Source organism: Onthophagus taurus, unplaced genomic scaffold (assembly GCF_036711975.1).
Source record: "Onthophagus taurus isolate NC unplaced genomic scaffold, IU_Otau_3.0 ScKx7SY_16, whole genome shotgun sequence".
NCBI lineage: Eukaryota > Metazoa > Arthropoda > Insecta > Coleoptera > Scarabaeidae > Onthophagus > Onthophagus taurus.
Genome location: NW_027248941.1, coordinates 1078045 through 1099433, shown reverse-complemented (window position 1 = coordinate 1099433; position 21389 = coordinate 1078045). Strand labels below are relative to the sequence as shown.

The following is a 21389-nucleotide window of genomic DNA, read 5'->3' as shown; positions in this document are numbered from 1 at the left end:
ATTTATTTATTTATTTATTAATTCGATTTTTATTAACAAATTAATTTACATTTTAAACCCATTTTATTTAATTTATTTATTTTAAATTAATACAAGATGGCGCCACTTTCGTTTTTAATCCAGTTTAATAAGTGAGGTTATGTGCGTATTTTTACGCCTAGTTTTGGGAGTGTTTTCGTCGATTTTTCATGTTTCACCTCTAAATAACATCCGTTACGGTTTCTCGGCATCAAAATGAGTAATTAACCTTCATAATTATCGTATATCCAATAATCGCAACATTTCTTACAGCCCAAGAGGAAGTAAACAAATTGCGGCAACATCTAAAGCTATTAAAAGAGGAATATTCGCTCCTTCAAACGAGACACAACGATTTAGAAAGTAAACATCAAAAATTGTCGGCTTCACTTGATGATAACGTCGATTCGGACGACACTTTCGCCCATCGCTTATTAAATAAAATCAAAGCTTTGTATAGATCGGAAATTTACAGTGATTTAAAAGTGAAACTAAAATCTCGCGAATTAAACGTGCACAAATTAGTTTTAGCGTCTCGTTCGGATGAGTGGAATGATAATTTTCTTTCGGATAAATCGGTAATCGATTGGAGCGATTTAGAGGAAGAAATCGCGGAGGATATCCTCAAATTTATTTACACAAATGAAGTTGAATTAAAAGACGACGAGATAACCCTTAAGTTAATGGCACAAGCTTTTAAATTTAAGCTATATGATTTGGTTAAACGATGCGAAATGGTTCTGATTAAAAACGCAAACGTGAGGAATTGCGTTAAATTTTATTCGTACGCCGAAGAGAGCGATGCGAATCGATTAAAGGAGTATTGTTCGGGGTTGATTTCGACGTTTTGGGACGATTTGGGCGCCTCCGACTTCGAACACATGTCCGGACAATTACTTTATAAGATGTTGGCGAAATCGCAACTTCCGTTGCATGCAGCCGTGAAGTTACAAAGGGAGGATGTCGTGTTTTTGTGTTTGGTGGAGAATTCGTCGAAGGTGAGTCAATTTTTATTAATTAATTCGATTAAAGTGACAGATGATACAAACATAACCTCAAAAAATTGACATTTATTTTTTAATTTACATACATAATAAATCTATTAAGTTATTTTAAAGTATTTATTAAAATAAATAAATTTCTATTTCTACAACGTTCAATAAACTACGAAAATTGAAAGTTTTTTCTCCTTTTAAGATTAATTTATCGACTTTTGACGGAAATCTCCGCGTTAAAAGCGCCATCTATCAAAAGAATTTATAAATAAAGACTGCAAAAACTTTAATTCATACTTTTTAAGTAATTTTAAAGTATTTATTTAAAAAAAAAATCTTTTATTGCTACAACGTTCAATAAACTACGAAAACTCGCAGTTTTTCTCCTTTTAAGATTAATTTATCACTTTTGACAAAAATCTCCGCGTTAAAGCGCCATCTATCAAAAATATCTATAAATAAAGACATCAACAACTTAATTTATTTCAAAAAAATAAACTTCTACTTCAACAACGTTCAATAAACTACGAAAACTGAGTTTTTTCCTCTTTAATTGTTAATTTATCTTTGCTTTGTATCACCTTTGTTAGTTTTGACAGAAATCTCAAATTAAATTACAGGAAACTATAAAATTGTATTACACACATAACCTCAAAAAATTGACATTTATTTATTTTTAATTTACGTACATAAAATATTTATTCATTGTCTTTTACTTATGTTATGATAAAAATGATTTGAACACTATCGAGGTGAAAGCTATCACAGATACAAAATAAACCCCCCCGAAAACGTTTCGATTTAACGTTGAATTGCATAAATGACGTCGGCAGTAACAATGTTCTGTATACGATATCTTCAAACCTTTATTATCGATTGTAATGCAACCTTCCTCGTAAGGTTCTTGCACTTCAACCTCTCCGTGCCAACGCTGTTCGGCCCTGTTATATTTTTGGTACTCGTATTTTTGTTTTGCACAGCCTCTCGATGTGACATTAATTTGTCCTAAAATTGAAAATTAATTTATTAAGGTTAATTAAGACAATTAATTGATTAATCACCTGTGATTTTAACCGATGAAAACCTTTTTTCGCACATCGTGGAGAATTCACAATCGACAATGTACGCTTCCGAAAAATCGAAATGCGAACAAAGCCGGGTTTTTGCACCATCTTGCGCGGTGCGAACTTGCGAGCACTCATAACATTTGATGGCGTTGGTACGGGATAAACATAAAAAAAAGTAATTCAATAAATTTTAATTAATTCATTTTGAAACATTATTAGGGATTTTGTATATTAGGTCAATTGACATAAAATAATTTAATGACAGGTGAAAATGTCAAAAATGTGATTAAAAATTAACAACCACGACAAAAAGAATGTTTTAATATATTAATAACGATTTTTAAAGGAAATGTTGAGTCACATTTCCGTTGACCGTATAAAAAGTATCGATAGGAGAATAACGTGACGATTTGTGGTCACGATAAGAATGAAAAAACATTAAAAAAACGTTCTATTTACGGTTGCGTTCAAGGCCCCCACGCAATTCCCCAAACGACGCGAATGGAATTTATAAATTATCGCCTGAAACACTTTTTTAATAACGTTTTTAGGTAATAATAAATTTTCTCTTTTTTAATCGATTTTATAATTACTGGGGGGGGGGGTTATTGCCCTCAATTTCAGCATTATTTACTCAAAATTAAGAAAAATCGTTATACACCTTTTACCTTACAATAACTTGCAATTTACTTCCATTATAAACACAATCCTTTCTAAGTTAAACGGCACGAAAAAATACGTCGTTGTGTAATAACCTTGTATTATAAAAGACCTTTTGCGAAATGAAAGTAAAATAAGGACGCAATTTTTTATTTTAATTACTTTTTTATGCACTCTGTACATTATAACCCAAAAAAATTAAATAAAAAAAGCGTTATCTCTTACTAGATATAAATATCACAGAAAGAAGTAGGTAGTGATTCATTTCTCTTGGCTCTCTTTAATGTTTTTCGGTCATTGGTCTCCAATTAACTAATAATTCGGTCGAAAATTGATTTGTAACACATTTAATTTTTCACTGCAACAACTTAGTCTTTCTAAATCATACTCGTTAAGTAACTTTAAAGTATTTATTTCAAAAAAAATAAACTTCTACTTCTACAACGTTCAACAAACTACTGAAAACTGAAAGTTTTTTTCTCCTTTTGAGGTTAACTTATCGCCTTTGTCACTTTTGACAGAAATCTCCGCGCTAAAAGCGCCATCTATCAAAAATATCCATAAATAAAGATTGCAACAACTTAATTTTTTTAAATTAAACTTTTTAAGTAACTTTAAAGTATTTATTTAAAAAAAAATAGACTTCTATTTCTACAATGATGAATAAGCTACGAAAACTGAAAGTTTTTTCTCCTTGTGAGGTTAATTTATTACCTTTGTCAATTTTGACAGAAATATCTGCGTTAAAGCGCCATCTATCAAATGTATTAATAAATACTGCAACAACTTAATTTTTCTAAATAATACTTTTTAAGTAACTTTAAAGTATTTATTAAACTTCTATTTCAACAACGTTGAATAATCTACGAAAACTGATTTTTTTTTCGTGTTTAAAGGTTAATTCTCCTTTTTGATAGAAATCCTCGCATTAAAGCGTCCTCTATAATGTCAAATTAAATTACAGGAATCTATAAAATTAAATTAATTATTTTTCCTCTTTATTTTTAAGTTATCGGATATCGTGAATCTATGGGGCCCCAACAACGATTTACCATTAGATTTAGCGTTAAAAGCAAAAAACGAAAGCATCGCAACAACTTTAATCCAGCACAACGCCGACGTCAACATTAGAGATCCTTCCGGAGACACCCTTTTACACCGAGCCATCAAAAACGACGACGATTTCTCAGCTTTATTCTTATTACACAGTAATTGCGACGCAACTTTAACAACAAGGTACTTCTAAATCAAATTTTAACTAATTTAGTCATTTTTTAAATAAAATTTTTTAAATTTTAGATCAGAAAATGATTCCGCATTACACCTTTTAGCCGGTTCGCACTTAATGAAGAATTCCTTGAAAATAGCGGAGAAATTAATCAATAGAAACGTGAATATAAACGCGCGAAATCGGCAAGGATTGTAAGTAAATTTAAAAGAATACAACATAACCCCAAATTTTAATTTTAATTGAATTATTTTAGCACCGCATTACACATTGCAATCATTTCGGATAACCGAAACGTTTTCGACGTTCTCCTCCACCAAGAAAACCTTGATTTAAACGTGTTAAACGATCAAAATAAAACCCCGCTTTATTACGCCCTCAGAAAATACGAAGCAGGGCAAGATTCTCGCGACTCATACGCTTTACAATTATTAGAAAAAGGGGCTAAACTCGATTTGGATCGCTCAGACAACGACGACGATCTCCTCCAAATCTTATTAATCGAAAAAGCCGAAAAAACAGCAATGTTTTTGTTGGAAAAAACCTCAAATATTAACCACAAAAATAAATTTGGGGAGACTTTGTTGCATACGGCGTGTTTAAACGATTGTCCCCAATTCATTGATAAAGTTTTAAAGCTTGGGGCGAACGCGAATTTGGTCACCTTTGATGTGAATCGATCCCCTTTGCATTACGCCATCGATAGTAACTCAGAAAGATGTATCAAGGCGTTTATTGAGTTTAATAAAAACGTGGGGGATACCGAAAAAGTTAATTTTAATTTACGAGATTGCGAAGGTGACGCCCCCGTGAGTTACGCCCTCAATTTGGGGAAAAAGAATTTGGTCCCCATCTTAATTAAAGGAGGGGCTGATGTCAATGTGAGAAATGGAAAAGATTTTACTTTGTTGCATCAAGCCATTTTGAAAGAAGACTCAGAAATTGCTTTATTTTTATTGGAATTAGGAGCAGATATGAACGCGAAGTAAGTTTTAACGCTTTATTTGTTCTTTTTTAATATTTATTTTAATTACAGAACGACCGAGTATGAAACCCCACTTCAATTAGCAATTCACTGCCGATTAGGAGACGTCGTTGATGCGCTTTGTACTCGCGGTGTTGATACATCAGCCCCTGATCGACTTGGAAATTGCGCTTTATGGGCTGCTTTGGATTCGGGGCAAGATGATATTGCAAGCGTTTTAGTCCAACACGGTGCTGATACTGATTGTTGGGGAGCTGGTCCAGATAATTGCCGACAAACGCTGCTACATCGCGCGATTGATGAAAATAAAGAACCCGCGGCGATTTTTTTAATCCAAGCCGGGTGTGATTTGAATTCACCAAGAAAACCTGGTCCAAACGGCGAAGGGGGCGATGAGGCGAAAGATAACGCTTCCCCTTTGCATTTATGTTGTCAATGGGGGTTAGAACCAGTCGTGCAAACCTTAGCGGAACACGGAGCCAACGTAAATAGTCGCGATTTAAAAAATAAAACCCCGCTACATTACGCCATTGAAAATCATCATGATTCAATCATCGAGTTATTATTGAGAGTCCCCGAAATCGATTTAAATTTGAGGGATAAATCAGGATTGAGCCCGTTTGCGAGTGCATTAACTTTTAGGAATAATAAAGCGGCGCAAGCGATTTTAAATAAATTCCCATCAGCTGCTGAACAGGTTGGTACTAATTATTAAAAAAAAAAAAATTGGGTTGGTATTATCCAATTTCAATGAAATTTTTTTGTTTTTTTACGGTTGGCAATAAATAATTTGACGTTTACTAAAAAAATAAGCCAATAAATACAAATAAAAACAAAACGTTGCGTTAAAACGGCAGATAATAACAAATAAAATTAATTTGACGTTTACAAAATGAGGTTAGGTTTTATCTTTGTGCATAATCACGTGGGAAATTAAAAATCCTTTAATTTGAGTCCAAACACGACCCAATTATGTTAAAAAACATCCGAGATATCCCACATTTAATTTTGACATAACCTAAAAAAGTGACAACCGGAAGTTGGTGGTGTATGTTGTTTTTTAAGATAACTCGACCGAGTTTAGGCTCATTTTAAAGGGAATTTAATGTAGATTACGAATACGATGTTGGATTAATCAAATTCGATAGTAATAAAAACAAAATGGAAGATGATTTAAGAAAAATGAATCGATTTCAACAAAATTAAATTCGCCGGATATTTTTAGATCTAGAAATAAAGAATTTTATTATCATTTAATTAATATTATTAATCAAGATGGCGAAAAAAATCAAACAATATCAATTTGACGTTTACAAAGTGAGGTTAGGTTCGTTTTTTATTCATAATCGGGTGGAGAATTAAAAATCCTTAAAATCGAGTCCAAACACGACCCAATTATCTTTAAAAACACCCGAGATATCCAACATTTAATTTTGACATAACCTCAAAAAAGTGACAACCGGAAGTTTGTTATCTTTTAAGATAACTCGACCGAGTTTGGGCTCGTTTTAAAGAGAATTTAATATAGATTACGAATACGATGTTGGTTTAATTAAATTCTGTCAAAATAAAGACAAAATGGCGGATAATTCAATGAAAAAAGAGACGATTAATATCAAACAATATCAATTTGACGTTTACAAAGTGAGGTTAGGTTCTTTTTTTGTTCATAATCGGGTGGAGAATTAAAAATCCTTAAAATCGAGTCCAAACACGACCTAATTATCCTAAAAAACACCCGAGATATCCAACATTTAATTTTGACATAACCTCAAAAAAGTGACAACCGGAAGTTTGTTATCTTTTAAGATAACTCGACCGAGTTTGGGTTCGTTTTAAAGAGAATTTAATATAGATTACGAATACGATGTTGGTTTAATTAAATTCTGTCAAAATAAAGACAAAATGGCGGATAATTCAATGAAAAAAGACGATTAATATCAAACAATATCAATTTGACTTTTACAAAGTGAGGTTAGGTTCTTTTTTTATTCATAATCGGGTGGAGAATTAAAAATCCTTAAAATCGAGTCCAAACACGCCCCGATTATGTTAAAAAACACCCGAGATATCCAACATTTAATTTTGACATAACCTCAAAAAAGTGACAACCGGAAGTTTGTTGTCTTTTAAGATAACTTGACCGAGTTTGGGCTCGTTTTAAAGAGAATTTAATATAGATTACGAATACGATGTTGGTTTAATTAAATTCTGTCAAAATAAAGACAAAATGGCGGATAATTCAATGAAAAAAGATATGATTTGAACGAAATTAAGTTCGCGGGGACTTTTAATTAAAAATATAGAATTTCGCTATTATTTAATTAAAATTATTAATCTCTCTTTGATAGGAGAACTTGGGATTGATTGTATGTCGAAATCTCCCCGTAAGATGGCATTAGCGTCTATATTGAAATAATTTAATTAAACTAACAATTTTATTATTAATAGTGGGAATGATGAGAGACAGCAATAACGATTATTTACCTATTTCATTCTTTTAATTTAAAAAGTATAGATTTTAATTCGTGTTATATTTTTAATTTGCCGCTAACTTCAACTCTTAAAATTTATAAGTTGAAGTTTGTTCAAAATGACAGATGAAAACGTCATTTTAAAGTGATTTTTCGGTAAGAGTATAACAAAGTAATAATGGTATGATTAAATAATTATTTTATAATTGACATTACAGCTTTGTTCAGCTAACGTTATAACTAGTTGGAAGCTCGTCAGATGCAATCTCACATGTCATTATTGGCATTATTTGACAGGTGTAATTGCCATAGGCAACTGCATCTGAGGAATTCCCAACCAGTCGGAACGTTAATTGGAGCCACATAAACACTTTCCAAACAGTTATTCTGTGGTTGGAGCTTTATTTATTTATATAACCCAATCCAACCTGTATTCTAGTGGTTCGGTTCTTAGCTGAATAATTTCAAAATATCATCAATAGATGGCGCTATTTTTTATGATGTTTATTATAAATGTCAAAATCAAAAACATAACCTAAAATTTAAAAAAAATTATTTTCGTTTTTAGTTTGATTCAAAAGGATATAATTTTCTACACACTGCAATTAAAAAGGGCGATATTGAAAGCGTTTTATTTTTACTTTCAATTAATGTGAACGTAAATTCGAGGGTTCAAGATACGAGTTTATCTCCGTGTTTACATTTGGCCGCTCAATACGGAAATGAGACGCTCGTAAGAAGTTTGTTGTTGGCGGGGGCGAGGATTGAAGATGTTGATAGTTCAAAGTATGTTATTTAACTTTTAATTAATAATATATAGTTAAAAAAAATTTTTTTTTAGACGAACTGCTTTACATGTTGCTTCGGAATGCGGTAATACCCCGATTGTTGCTGCGTTACTACAAAATCATATCCCTTATAATGCTACGGATACAAACGGAGATAATGCGCTTCATGTTGCGGTTAGGGAAGGTCATTTAAATGTCGTAAGTATCTTTTTTTAGTTAAAAATTTAGTTTATACTTAGAAAATTTTTGTTTTAGGTAAAAACTTTATTGACGGAATCAGAAATAGATGCGGAAGCTGTCAACATAAAAGGTCGCAATCCACTACACGAATTATGTTACTTCAGCAAAGATAATTCAGCTGCTATTTGTGAATTTTTTTTGGAGTCAATGCCTGAATACCCGATTGATAGACCGGATGTTAATGTAATTGTTTTCAACTAATTGTTAATACTAATATTAATTTTTCTATCTTTTGTAGGGAAATACCCCATTACTTTTAGCTTATATGAGAGCTAACGGCCAATTATGTCGCGTTTTAGTACGAGCTAAAGCTTCTTTGGCGATTGAAAATAACGAAAATGTTAATATTTTTAATTATCAGGTAAATTTTTTTTATTTTAAGTCCCAAGTTGTATTGAAAAAAATCCTAAATGAGCGCATCATATATACTAAATGCCGAGGTCGCTTGCGGGCGAGGCACTAGAGTTGATTTCTTATTGACAAATACTTGATCAACACGATAATAAGCATGATATATAGTTAAATCGCCGAGGTCGCTTGCGGCCGAGGCACTAGAGTGATTTCTTATTGGCAAATACTTGATCAACACTGCAATAAAGTATCACATATATTCAAAATGCCGAGGTCGCTTGCGGCCGAGGCACTAGAGTTGATTTCTTATTGACAAATACTTGATCAACACTGCAATAAAGTATCACATATACTCAAAATGCCGAGGTCGCTTGCGGCCAAAGCACTAGAGTTGATTTCTTATTGACAAATACTTGATCAACACGATAATAAGCATTATATATACTCTAATCGCCGAGGTCGCTTGCGGCCGAGGCACTAGAGTTGATTTCTTATTGACAAATACTTGATCAACACGATAATAAGCATCATATATACTCAAATCGCCGAGGTCGCTTCCGGCCGAGGCACTAGAGTTGATTTCTTATTGGCAAATACTTGATCAACACCGTAATAAAGTATCACATATACTCAAAATGCCGAGGTCGCTTGCGGCCGAGGCACTAGAGTTGATTTCTTATTGACAAATACTTGATCAACACTGCAATAAAGTATCACATATACTCAAAATGCCGAGGTCGCTTGCGGCCGAGGCACTAGAGTTGATTTCTTATTGACAAATACTTGATCAACACGATAATAAGCATCATATATACTCAAATCGCCGAGGTCGCTTGCGGCCGAGGCACTAGAGTTGATTTCTTATTGACAAATACTTGATCAACACTGCTATAAAGTATCACATATACTCAAAACGCCGAGGTCGCTTGCGGGCGAGGCGCTAGAATTGAGTTATTATCAACAAATACTTAGTCACTACTACAATAAAACATCATATACACTCAAAACGCTGAGGTCGCTTGCGGGCGAAGCACTAGAGTTGATATATCTACGCGAACCAGTTCGACACTGCAATAAAGTATCACATACACTCAAAATGCCGAGGTCGCTTGCGGGCGAGGCACTAGAGTTGAGTTCTTATCAACAAATACTTGGCTACTTGTATAGGGTGGGCAAATTTGGGTGTTATTATTAGGGCACGGAACTTTTGTAACGGAACGATACGATTTACCCCCAGCACTTGTTCTCCTAGAAAACAAGTCGGTGGCGTCAAGTCAACTCACCTCATCGGTTGTTGTTGACGACCGACAATCGGTTTATTACACGTCAGTGTCAACTGTCAGTACGATTTGAAAATATTAAAAAAAAAATATATGTATTTTATAACTTTAATTCAAAAAAACATGATCCGATTTGTAATATCAATCACAAATCGGATACGGATATAAAAAAATTGCTGTTAACGCATATTGAAACAACCATCCCTAAATTTTCTTCTGTAAATGACGTTCTAGTTGACGTTAAAATGAGTTTGTACCTTTGATTATATATAATATGGATTGAGCCAACGAGAGAGATAGCTTGCGCAAGGTGATCGAACCGAGATAGACATAGAAGCGTAATGCCATATAATGGGTGTACTGATAGAAGTGAGATAGATATAGAAGCGTACTGACATATAATATATCTATCTTTGTTACACTTTCACATTATCGCTTTCCATCTGCGTCTATTCACCTTGAGCAACATTTTTGTTAGTAGATATATTCAGTTAGCTCAATCCATATTATATATAATCAAAGGTTTGTACCTAGAAAATAATCTTTCAACATCACAACTTGTAAATGGAGCATAAATAAAATACTGAGCTATTGAACCATATTTTTCCTTAAGAGTTAAAGGTATATTGTTTTCGGCAATTTGTTGAACAATTCTCAAATCCGAACAACAATCTTACCACAAAGGGAACCTAAAAACAATTCTTAAAAAAACAATAATACGAACTCAAACGGAACTCCAACTTCCAATTAAAGGTAACTAAAGAAAGATAAATAACAAATTTGACGAAATTATGCGGATGAAAAGCGTCGAATACTGCACATTTGGACAACAGTGAAATCGTACTGACAGTTGATGTCCCGATCTCTTTTTTCGAGACTAAGCCAATTCCGCAAACACCAAACCTCTATCTTCTTTTGTTTTTAAGTTAGAGCCAAAAAGTCAAATTTTTGTGATTTTAAAAAATGCTCATATTTCGTTTATTTTTGAAATTAGAGAAATGGGGTTGATACGTTCTTAAGACACTTTTTTAAGTAGAATATACTGCCGTTGAAACATTTTAAAAATATTTGATGATTTTTGAGATACAACACAAAGTTGTATTTTTTTAAATACAAACTATAGTAGATTATGGTGTTACTAAAAAGAGCATAATGATGTATTGCACGCATGGTGTATTTGGGGAAAATAAGCGTTATTTTTTAATTCTAAAATATTAAAGATTAATATTCAAAATTTTAATTATAGTAGGCGAGGAAAACGTTAAATGCCACTTAGTTACCATAGTAACGTGAGTTTACTGATCATTTCATTCATACATAAAGCGATAAAATTAAAAAATGATTCTTTGAAAATGATAGATAAGGCTCCATATCCCACATCGTTTCAATGGAAAATCCGCTGCCCAGTTTATGATCCCTAATCTTCCTCTATCTCACCCAATTTCAAAAGAAAAGGTTGCTAATATGAAAAAACTTCTAAATCGCATGGTTGGGGAAAACTGGGAAGATACTGTTTAACTGTTCTAACCTTACAACCAGTAAGTTTAGTAGAAGAAGATGACACAGTCTGTGACTGTTTAGTTCCTGAAGTTGTTCAGTAATTATTCATTAATTAATACGTTTCTTGTATTTTTAATAAACAAACTTTATCTACAAATAATATTTTATTGGTGAACAAAGTCAGGGATAAGACACTGAGAAATTTAAATCAACTATTCAAAGTTTTTATTCGTTGGTACAAAACCAACTTTGTCTTGCATAATGGTACAAGACCAACTTTCTGTCATATTCATGCAAAACCATATAGCAATTAGGTAGTAATTACTGTCTGAACACGCCTATTTTCCGCAAATACACCATACATGCGATAATCATTGGAAAGAACATCAATAACAATGTGTATTTGAATTAAAAAATATATATATGAGCGCCATCTATCAATAATTTATTAAGTTATTTAATAATAATATTAAATATTAATAAAAAGTGTGAAATAATGCAATCTATTCCAACTTTTGTGTAAAACAAATATAAATTAAATAGTTCAACAAATGCATTTGTTTCAAATATCAGAAATATGTTTTTTTAATTTTTAGTTATAATTTACAGGAAACTGTAAATTTAATTTCTTTGACAACATTAAAAAAAAAGTTTATTTTTAGCTTTATTCTAAAACAATAAAAAATAGACCTATTTATAACCCCATATAATGTCTTAATTATAATGCTCCACTTATAAGAATAACCAAGATAATGGCACTTGCTGGTTTTACGATATTTTCAATTTTGGCCTCTAGGGGAAAAACAAAAGACGATAGTGCTTTGAGGGTTTTGGTATTAACAGTTTCTCGAAAAACGAGATCATGACATGTCAGCTACTTTTTTTCTAACTCTTATAGTTTCCGAGATAGCCTATTCTGTTATCGAATTTGAACCACACCGGCACCTGTATAGTGCTTATTATAGTGTTGATCAAGTGTCTGTCGATATAGAATTAACTCTAATGCCTCGCCCGCAAGCGACCTCGGCGTTTTGAGTATATGTAATACTTATTGTAGTGGTGATTACAGTTATATTGATATAAAATCAACTATAGCGACCTCGGCAATTTGAGTATATATGATCTTTATTCACAAATTTTTTTTTTGACACAAATTGCATTATTTGGAACCTAAGCGATTAATTAATAATTATAAATTAAACAATTATTTTTTAGGTCCCCACCAAACAATTATTATCGTGCTTATTGGACCAACTAGCCCAACCGATCCCTTGGAAACACACAACGGATTCGTGCCAAGAATGTGGAAAATTATTCACTGTGATGTTCCGAAAACATCATTGTAGGCATTGCGGGCGGGTTTTGTGCGGGAAATGTTCCGACCAAGAGACTCCCATCATTAAATTTGGCGAAAATAAGCCTGTTAGGGTTTGTAGGATTTGTTTCGAAGTGTTGCGAGACGGCGCTAGATCGTAAGTTGAATTTGAATTTATATATTTTTTTGTTGTTAAATATGTAAAGCATTTTTTTCTTTATGGAGCTTATTAGGGATTATATCGTAACCAAAAAAAAAGGATATTTTTACTTGTATATTAATTAATTAATTAAAATTTATTCCATTTTTGTGATACAAAAAAAAAGGAGAAAAAGAAAACAATAAATTTTGGTAAATAAAATATAATTTGTATATTTTAATGATTTTATTATATACAATAGCGATTTAGTATACAAGATATATGTTTTATTATATTTTTTATACAATTTATTTTTTTCTTTTTTTAATACATAACTACATATAATACATTACACTTTCTACTTTCTTTTTATTTCTTTTTAATTCATTATTTATACATAAAGTGCGTTTAGAGCTTTTTTACTTAAAACTAAGAGTTTAAAATCCTAAATATAAGCTCTAACGTTACGATATCCTCTCCTAAATTGTTCGAAAGAATCCTGTGCAGAACTGGAATCAATTCGTTATCCAAACTTTTCATATAAATCGGTGGTAATTTTACGTTGTTGCTCCCCGCGCTATAAGACACCTAAAAATCGATTATTAATCGATATTAATTAAATTAATTAATTAAAACTTACATTTTCAACATGTAGAGTAGCCCTAATTCCTATTTTAAAAAAGTTATTACTACATAATAAATCCAAATATTTCACTAAAGCTGTACAGGTGGCTTTAGCGATGTTATCCGAAATTTTTGAAATATCTAAAGGGTGGTCCCTCGTTTTTGACGTTTCATCAGTATTTTGCAAAATAAAAACTTCCGTCCAACGAATCATCTTCGAGTTCCCTGGGCCTGTAAAGTTCTTTCCATTATGCACTCGAATCGAGGGAACCCCGCTCAACGATTGATTATCAATCGGGGAAACAACCCCAACGTTAAAATCCTTATCGACGTCCCCCCAAATTATATTAACGGTCTCATCAGAAGGCATATTAACACACCCACACTGAATTGTAAACTCCTTCATGTTCCTCAAACTCTCCCGCAAACTAACCATGTCTTCAGCGGAAATTTGTATCATCAACCCATCCTCTACGATACTACTTTTCGCGGTTAAACCGCTCGTCGATTTCAAAGCACCGTTAAACACGATGAAACTCGCCCCAATAACTTTCTTAGGTTGATTTTTGATATCGATCGTGTGCGTCGTGTAAGAATTTTCCGTGCTACTTTGGGTGTCTTGTATGCAAACCAAGTGGGAATCGGCTTTCGTACTAAAATTGCCACCAAAAACCAAGATGTGATCGCTCGAATTATTCATCGAGGACATCACTTGATCGTAACGATTCGTCGGGATTCGCACAATCGTGTTTTTATCCTCCATATGAATCGAAAGACCGCGAATACTTGTTAAAGTATACGAAAAATTGCGGAAATCCTAAAAATAATATAAAAAATATTGAAATAAATAGGTTAATTTGTGTTAACCTAAAAATTTTTTGAAATTTAAATTCGTAAACTGTTAAAAATAAAAAGTTACTAGATTTTTATAAAGTAACTAAAAAAAAAAAAAAGTTACTAAAAAAAGATAACCTCAAATTTTTTTAAATTACGATACAAACAAAAATTTTAAAAGTAATTTTTCTTTTTGATTTTTTTTCTCTTACCGCGAAAAGAGTGATAACGGTGTGCCCCAATTCGACGAAAAGACTGTCTCGAAATCGCGTCGAAATTAACGGACACGGATAATATCGATACTCGGCACCAAGACGAAGCATTAACCTCAAAGGAAAGATTTTCGCCCACGGAGTCTCCCATCTACACCACAAAACCGTAAGTTTTTAACTAATTCAATTTATCTAATTCACCTGTGAATTAAAAGCCCGATGAGAAACGGCTCTTTCGGCTTAATAATGTTTTGAACGCATTGAAACGTCGGTCGGATGTAAAGGAATCCGGCGTGGTTCTTAAAGTCCAAGAACGAGGATGAATCGTGTAAAGAAATTCCTAATTCGGAAACTGTTGTGCCTAAATTAACAAAAAATCAATTAAATTAAATTAGTGAGGTTATGTTAATTTAACCTTTTAAAGCATCGTTGTAAATGATGTTGAGGTGGTTAAAAATGTCTATTGGAAGACAAGTTTCTCCATCGGTTAACTCAATTAAATAAACAATCTCATCTTGACCCACTGATAAAAATCCTTCCGTTGAGAAGCACCAAATTTGTTTATTTACACAACAATTTACTGAAATTTAAAAAAAATTAACCTCAAAATGAAATGTCAACTTCAAAAAAAAAAATAAACATAACCTAAAAAAAAAATTTATACTTACAATCGATGATTTTAACATGAACAAAAACATTTTTTTGCAAAGCAAACGTTAATTTCTCTCCTTTTAGCACCTCTAATAAATCCCCATCATTTTTATACATATTACAAAAATAACTCGTCTCCGATTTGCACACACTGACCAATGGAGGTAGTTCTTTGCTGTCTTTTGGGACGAAAGTAAGCGTTTCCGGGTAAATAGTCGGTATCTCTTTGCTTTTAACCATCCGATTATCTGTATTATTATTATCAACTTTTAAAGAGTCGAAATCGCCGTCCAACTTGGTTAAATCGCTTCCGGGTCGAATCCCATCGCAAAACATAACGCTTTTATTCGACTTTTTCGATCCTTTCCGTTTTAAAACGCCCACAGGGACCATAACGGTGGGGGGGTTACCACTACTTCCCGCTTGTTGCAACGGGGGGACCACCGAGCAATACTCCATGGGGTTGTTGGGGTTGGGTTGGCGATTTGGGGAGTTCCCCGTTGATGGGGAGACGTCGCTCGAGCTTGAATAATCGAGGTTTTGTAAGATGTTGTGGCATTTGAGGCAAACTCGGGCCTCCGCGTCTAAGTATTCTAGTCGATATTTTAAGTTGCAACATTTCGAGCAAAGAACTAAGCCGCAAGCGCGGCAGTGATGGCGGCGTTTGATTACGGTGAAACGGGTGTCGCAATGGAGGCAACTTAAAGCTTCAGAATCCGGAATCCATAATGGTGCTTGTTTGCCTAACCAATAAACTAAAAAAAATTTTTGAATTATATTTTTTTTTAACTACTATATGCAAATTTTCATTGAGTTCATGTTTTTATTTAGTAGCCGAGGCAGCTGTGCTGCCGAGGCAGTGGCTCAAATATTACAAAGCAATAAAAAATTGTTTCTCTTTAGTAGTAACGTATTATTAACAACCGAGGCAGCTGTGCTGCCGAGGCAGTAGTTTAAGTATTATAAAGCAATAAGTAAATCTTTCTTTAAGTATTTATGTACTATGAGAAACCGAGGCAGCTATGCTGCCGAGGCAGTAACTCAGATATTACAAAGTAATAAGAAAATATTTCTTTTCAGCAGTAATGTATTATTATCAACCGAGGCAGCTATGCTGCCGAGGCAGTAGCTCAGATATTACAAAATAATAAGAAAAGGTTCCTTTTCAGTAATAATGTATTATTAGCAACCGAGGCAGCTGTGCTGCCGAGGCAGTGGCTTAGATATAACAAAGTAGTAAGAAAAGGGTTTTTTTTCAGTTAATAATGTATTATTAGCAACCGAGGCAGCTGTGCTGCCGAGGCAATAGCTCAGATATTACAAAGTAATAAGAAAAGGTTCCTTTTCAGTAATAATGTATTATTAGCAACCGAGGCAGCTGTGCTGCCGAGGCAGTGGCTCAGATATAACAAAGTAGTAAGAAAAGGTTTTTTTTCAGTAATAATGTATTATTAGCAACCAGCTCTGCTGCCTTGGCTTTTATTAGAAAAAGATAGCTTTACTTATTGCTTTATAAAACTTGAACCACTGCCTCGGCTGCTAATAATATATTATTACTGAAGGAAAATCTTTTCTTGTTATTTTGTAATACCTGGACTACTGCCTTGACAGCATAGCTGCCTCGGTACTAATAATACATGACTATATACCTTGACTCATGATACCTTGATGACACAAAAAAGCCTTTATTTATAGCTTCGCAATACCCTATCCACTGCCTCAGCAGCACCACTGCCTCGGCTTTTAATAATATTATGGATATATGTATATGCACATTTCACTACCTTGGCTGCACAGCAACCTCAGTTAATAATAGTGAATAGTGAATATTATTCATATTAAAAGAGTTGCGATGTTTCTCTATAAAATAAAGTGCCCTTCACTGCCTCAGCTTGCAATGGTATAATAAGGCAAAACCAGTTCCTTTGATTTGATTATGCCGAGGTCGCTTGTGGATGAGGCAATACAATTGACCAAATCAACACTAAATTGACAAGATATAGTGTAATGTCTCAGCCGCAAAAGACCTCTATTTTTTAGAATTAAAAAATGATTTATATCTTAAATTGAAGACAAAAGATTATATTTTGAGATGTGATATAAAAATAAAAACATTTATTATAAAAAAATTTGAGAAAAAAGGTGTTAAAGAAAATTAAGTTGGGTTAGGTTATGTTTGAAGACGTCAAAATTAAAAAAATCATATTGACTTCATTTTTTGGAGTTAAGAAACGATTTATATCTCAAATTGAAGATAATAGATGATATTTTGAGATGTAATATAAAAATAATAACATATATTATAAAAAATTTTGAGAAAAAAGGTTTTAAAGAAAATTAAGTTGGGTTAGGTTATGTTCGAAAACGTCAAAATTAAAAAAATCGTATTGACTTCATTTTTTGAAGTTAAGAAACGATTTATATCGCAAATTGAAGATAAAAGATAATATTTTGAGATGTGATATAAAAATAATAACGTTAATAATGAAAAATTTTGAGAAAAAAGGTGTTAAAGAAAATTAAGTTAGGTTAGATTATGTTAAATAACGTCAAAATTAAAAAATAATCGTATCCACCTTTTTTTTTGGAGTTAAAAAACGATTTATATCGCAAATTGAAGATAAGAGATGATATTTTGAGATGTGATATAAAAGTAATAACGTTAATAATGAAAAATTTTGAAAAAAAAAACATCAAAATTAAAAAAATCGTATTAACTTCATTTTTTGAAGTTAAGAAACGATTTATATCGCAAATTGAAGATAAAAGATGATATTTTGAGATGTGATATAAAAATAATAACGTTAATAATAAAAAATTATAAGAAAAAAGGTGTTAAAGAAAATTAAGTTGGGTTAGGTTATGTTCGAAAACGTCAAAATTAAAAAAATCGTATTGACTTCATTTTTTGGAGTTAAGAAACGATTTATATCTCAAATTGAAGATAAAAGATGATATTTTGAGATGTGATATAAAAATAATAACGTTAATAATGAAAAATTTTGAGAAAAAAGGTGTTCAAGAAAGTTTAAATTGGGTTAGGTTATGTTCGAAAACATTAAAATTAAAAAAATCGTATTGACTTCATTTTTTGAAGTTAAGAAACAATTTATATCACAAATTGAAGATAAAAGATGATATTTTTAGATGTGATATAAAAGTAATAACGTTAATAATGAAAAATTTTGAGAAAAAAAGTGTTAAAGAAAATTAAGTTAGGTTAGGTTATGATCGAAAACGTCAAAATTAAAAAAATCGTATATACTTCATTTTTTGAAGTTAAAAAACGATTTATATCACAAATTGAAGATAAAAGATGATATTTTGAGATGTGATATAAAAATAATAACGTTAATAATAAAAAATTTTGAGAAAAAAGGTGTTAAAGAAAATTAAGAAAGGTTAGGTTATGTTCGAAAACGTCAAAATTAAAAAAATCGTATTGACTTCATTTTTTGAAGTTAAGAAACGATTTATATCACAAATTGAAGATAAAAGATGATATTTTGAGATGTGATATAAAAATCATAACGTTAATAATGAAAAAATTTGAGAAAAAAGGTGTTCAAGAAAATTAAGTTGGGTTAGGTTATGATTGAAAACGTCAAAATTAAAAAAATCGTATTAACTTCATTTTTTGAAGTTAAGAAACGATTTATATCGCAAATTAAAGATAAAAGTTGATATTTTGAGATGTGATATAAAAATAATAACGTTAATAATGAAAAATTTTGAGAAAAACGGTATTCAAAAAAATTAAGTCGGGTTAGGTTATGATCGAAAACGTCAAAATTAAAAAAATCGTATTGATTTCATTTTTGGAAGTTTAAAAACGATTTATATCACAGATTGAAGATAAAAGATGATATTTTGAGATGTGATATAAAAATAATAACATTTATTATAAAAAAAATTGAGAAAAAAGGTGTTAAAGAAAATTAAGTTGGGTTAGGTTATGTTCGAAAACGTCAAAATTAAAAAAATCGTATTGACTTCATTTTTTGAAGTTAAGAAACGATTTATATCACAAATTGAAGATAAAAGATGATATTTTGAGATGTGATATAAAAAGAATAACGTTAATAATGAAAAATTTTGAGAAAAAAGGTATTAAATAAAATTAAGTTAGGTTAGGTTATGTTCGAAAACGTCAAAATTAAAAAAATCGTATTGACTTCATTTTTTGGAGTTAAGTAACGATTTATATCACAAATTGAAGATAAAAGATAATACTTTGAAATGTGATATAAAAATAATAACGTTAATAATGAAAAATTTTGAGAAAAAAGGTGTTAAAGAAAGTTTATGTTCGAAAACGTCAACATTATTTTTTTTTTCTTAACCAGTTAGGTGAGACACCCTGTAGTTTAAGAATTATGTTAGAACTAAAACTCACCCGGAATATTATTACTAGCTTCACCCACATCCTCATTTCCTTTTTCTTCATCTTTAACTCCTTCCTCTACCTTCGCTTCGCTTATTCCAACTTCAACATTTTCATTAATTTCATCACGAGATTCCTCAATTTTACCCCCTTCACAAACATCTTTATTTTCACCCCCCAAATCATCGACTTCCGTATCATTAGAATCACTTACAGTGTCTGTTGAAGCCTCAGAGAATGTCGGCGAAGATGAAGTCTCCTTTTCTTTCCCAATGGCATCTTTAACCTCTTCTAAAGTAAGTTCTTTCGAAACGTAGAGGTTATTATATGGGGTCGAACCCGGTTCTCCAATTAAATCGATTTTTCGCGGTTTTATTTCTTCCGAATCGGACGAAAATGATTCGCGGGATAATTCTAAGTTGTTGGGGCGCTCAATGGTTTCGATATTTGAGTCGGTTTCTAATTTTTCGGTTATTTTAATTTCATTTAGATCTTCTTTTTCGTTTATTTTGGGTTCTTCGACGTTTTCTTTTTCAAATTCAACTTCTAATTCGTCCAAAAATTGATTTAAAGTTGAATCATCTATCTCAAATTTATCATCAAATTTAATTACTTTATCTTTTTCTTCTTCTAAGTCAACATTTTCTTGTTTTAAATCAATATTTTCTTCTTTCAAATCAATATTTTCATCTTTAATATCAACAGACTCATTTTTTTCATTAATTTCATCTTCAATTCCTTCTAATTTAAAGTTATTATCCCCATCTACTTCATTTTCTTCATTTACTTCTTCACTTTCTAATTTATTTTCATCAAAATCCTCATTTTTTAAATCATTTTCAATTTTAACTCTATTATCACCATCGATACATTCCAAATTTGTCACTGCATCACAATTAGATTCATTTTTATCACAAATTCCATCATTTTCACTAACTTCAGTTATTATCATAGCTTCTTCTTTACATTCAATTGATTCGGGGAAACTTAAATCCAATAAATTCCCCGTTTGGACTTCAACATTGTTGTTTTGAGCCTCATTTTCTTTGTTACTATCAGCAGGGGGTTGCTTCGCGGTCGGTTTTGTCGATATATCCGTGTTTAAATACTCGTTGAGGCTGTGGAAGACGTTCGTAATGGAATGTTTGGCGTCCCCGGTGCGCGATTTCGAGCTTGACGCGTAATTTGAGCCTCCTTGTGCTAAATACGTTCGACTCGAGCCGAAATTATCGGTTAATTCGCTGTATTCAAAGTCGTCGAGGACTTTATCCAAATCAACGATGTATTTATCCATGTCGATTTTAAGCTGGAAGTGAAGTTTAATGATAATTAAACGGGTAAGTCGGAATGAGTCACTTGGGAACCATTTTAATGGAACTTGATAACGGAATAAACACTTACGATGTTGGCTCGTTACTTTAATACGGTTTAAAAGCTAAAAAAGCATAATTTACAACAAAAAGTATGTTGATTAACCGTTAAACTGCATTTCGTTGACGTTTGGCGATAAATTTTTTTAGGTTATGTTGATCTGTCAAAATCTTTTACATTATTTTATTAAAAAAAATTAATCAAACTTAATAATTTAATTCAAAAATAATCATTTTTAATTATCATAAATGATTTTGTAATTAATTAATTAAT

At 31.8% G+C, this 21389-nt stretch overlaps 3 protein-coding genes across 3 annotated transcripts; 1 reads left to right on the top strand and 2 right to left on the bottom strand.

Moving 5' to 3' along the window:
• Window positions 1–79: 79 nt before the first annotated feature.
• On the top strand, window positions 80–13406 carry LOC111418191 (rabankyrin-5). The gene is made up of 11 exons (XM_023050667.2): window positions 80–238; window positions 292–1016; window positions 3750–3976; window positions 4040–4162; window positions 4225–4953; window positions 5005–5650; window positions 7996–8213; window positions 8269–8413; window positions 8471–8638; window positions 8694–8816; window positions 12802–13406. Exons 1-11 carry the CDS (start codon window positions 235–237, stop codon window positions 13060–13062), a joined length of 3369 nt encoding a protein of 1122 aa, XP_022906435.2. The 5' UTR covers window positions 80–234; the 3' UTR covers window positions 13063–13406.
• LOC111418193 (uncharacterized) lies at window positions 1660–3211 on the bottom strand. Its single transcript, XM_023050669.2, has 3 exons — window positions 2966–3211; window positions 2075–2245; window positions 1660–2018 (listed from the first exon to the last, which is right to left on the bottom strand). The coding sequence occupies exons 1-3, from the start codon at window positions 3003–3005 to the stop codon at window positions 1735–1737; spliced, it is 495 nt and encodes a 164-aa protein (XP_022906437.1). The 5' UTR covers window positions 3006–3211; the 3' UTR covers window positions 1660–1734.
• Window positions 13248–21277, bottom strand: LOC111418190 (Smad anchor for receptor activation). Its single transcript, XM_023050666.2, has 8 exons — window positions 21147–21277; window positions 19758–21051; window positions 15379–16116; window positions 15126–15290; window positions 14912–15071; window positions 14711–14861; window positions 13681–14481; window positions 13248–13628 (listed from the first exon to the last, which is right to left on the bottom strand). The coding sequence occupies exons 2-8, from the start codon at window positions 21037–21039 to the stop codon at window positions 13470–13472; spliced, it is 3456 nt and encodes a 1151-aa protein (XP_022906434.2). The 5' UTR covers window positions 21040–21051; window positions 21147–21277; the 3' UTR covers window positions 13248–13469.
• Window positions 21278–21389: the final 112 nt, after the last annotated feature.

Bases quoted from the DNA above. Each gene is read 5' to 3' on its own strand.
- LOC111418191 (XM_023050667.2), top strand. The intron at 1,017-3,749 runs GTGAGTCAATTT...TTTATTTTTAAG, and splicing joins TGGTGGAGAATTCGTCGAAG to TTATCGGATATCGTGAATCT. The intron at 4,954-5,004 runs GTAAGTTTTAAC...TTTTAATTACAG, and splicing joins GGAGCAGATATGAACGCGAA to AACGACCGAGTATGAAACCC.
- LOC111418193 (XM_023050669.2), bottom strand. From the start codon at position 3,005: ATGAATCACTACCTACTTCTTTCTGTGATATTTATATCTA. The intron at 2,246-2,965 runs GTAAGAGATAAC...ACTTTTTTTTAT, and splicing joins TTCTGTGATATTTATATCTA to GTTTATCCCGTACCAACGCC. The intron at 2,019-2,074 runs GTGATTAATCAA...TTTCAATTTTAG, and splicing joins TTCATCGGTTAAAATCACAG to GACAAATTAATGTCACATCG.
- LOC111418190 (XM_023050666.2), bottom strand. From the start codon at position 21,039: ATGGATAAATACATCGTTGATTTGGATAAAGTCCTCGACGACTTTGAA. The intron at 15,291-15,378 runs GTAAGTATAAAT...TTTAAATTTCAG, and splicing joins TCATGTTAAAATCATCGATT to TAAATTGTTGTGTAAATAAA. The intron at 15,072-15,125 runs GTTAAATTAACA...TTGTTAATTTAG, and splicing joins TTACAACGATGCTTTAAAAG to GCACAACAGTTTCCGAATTA.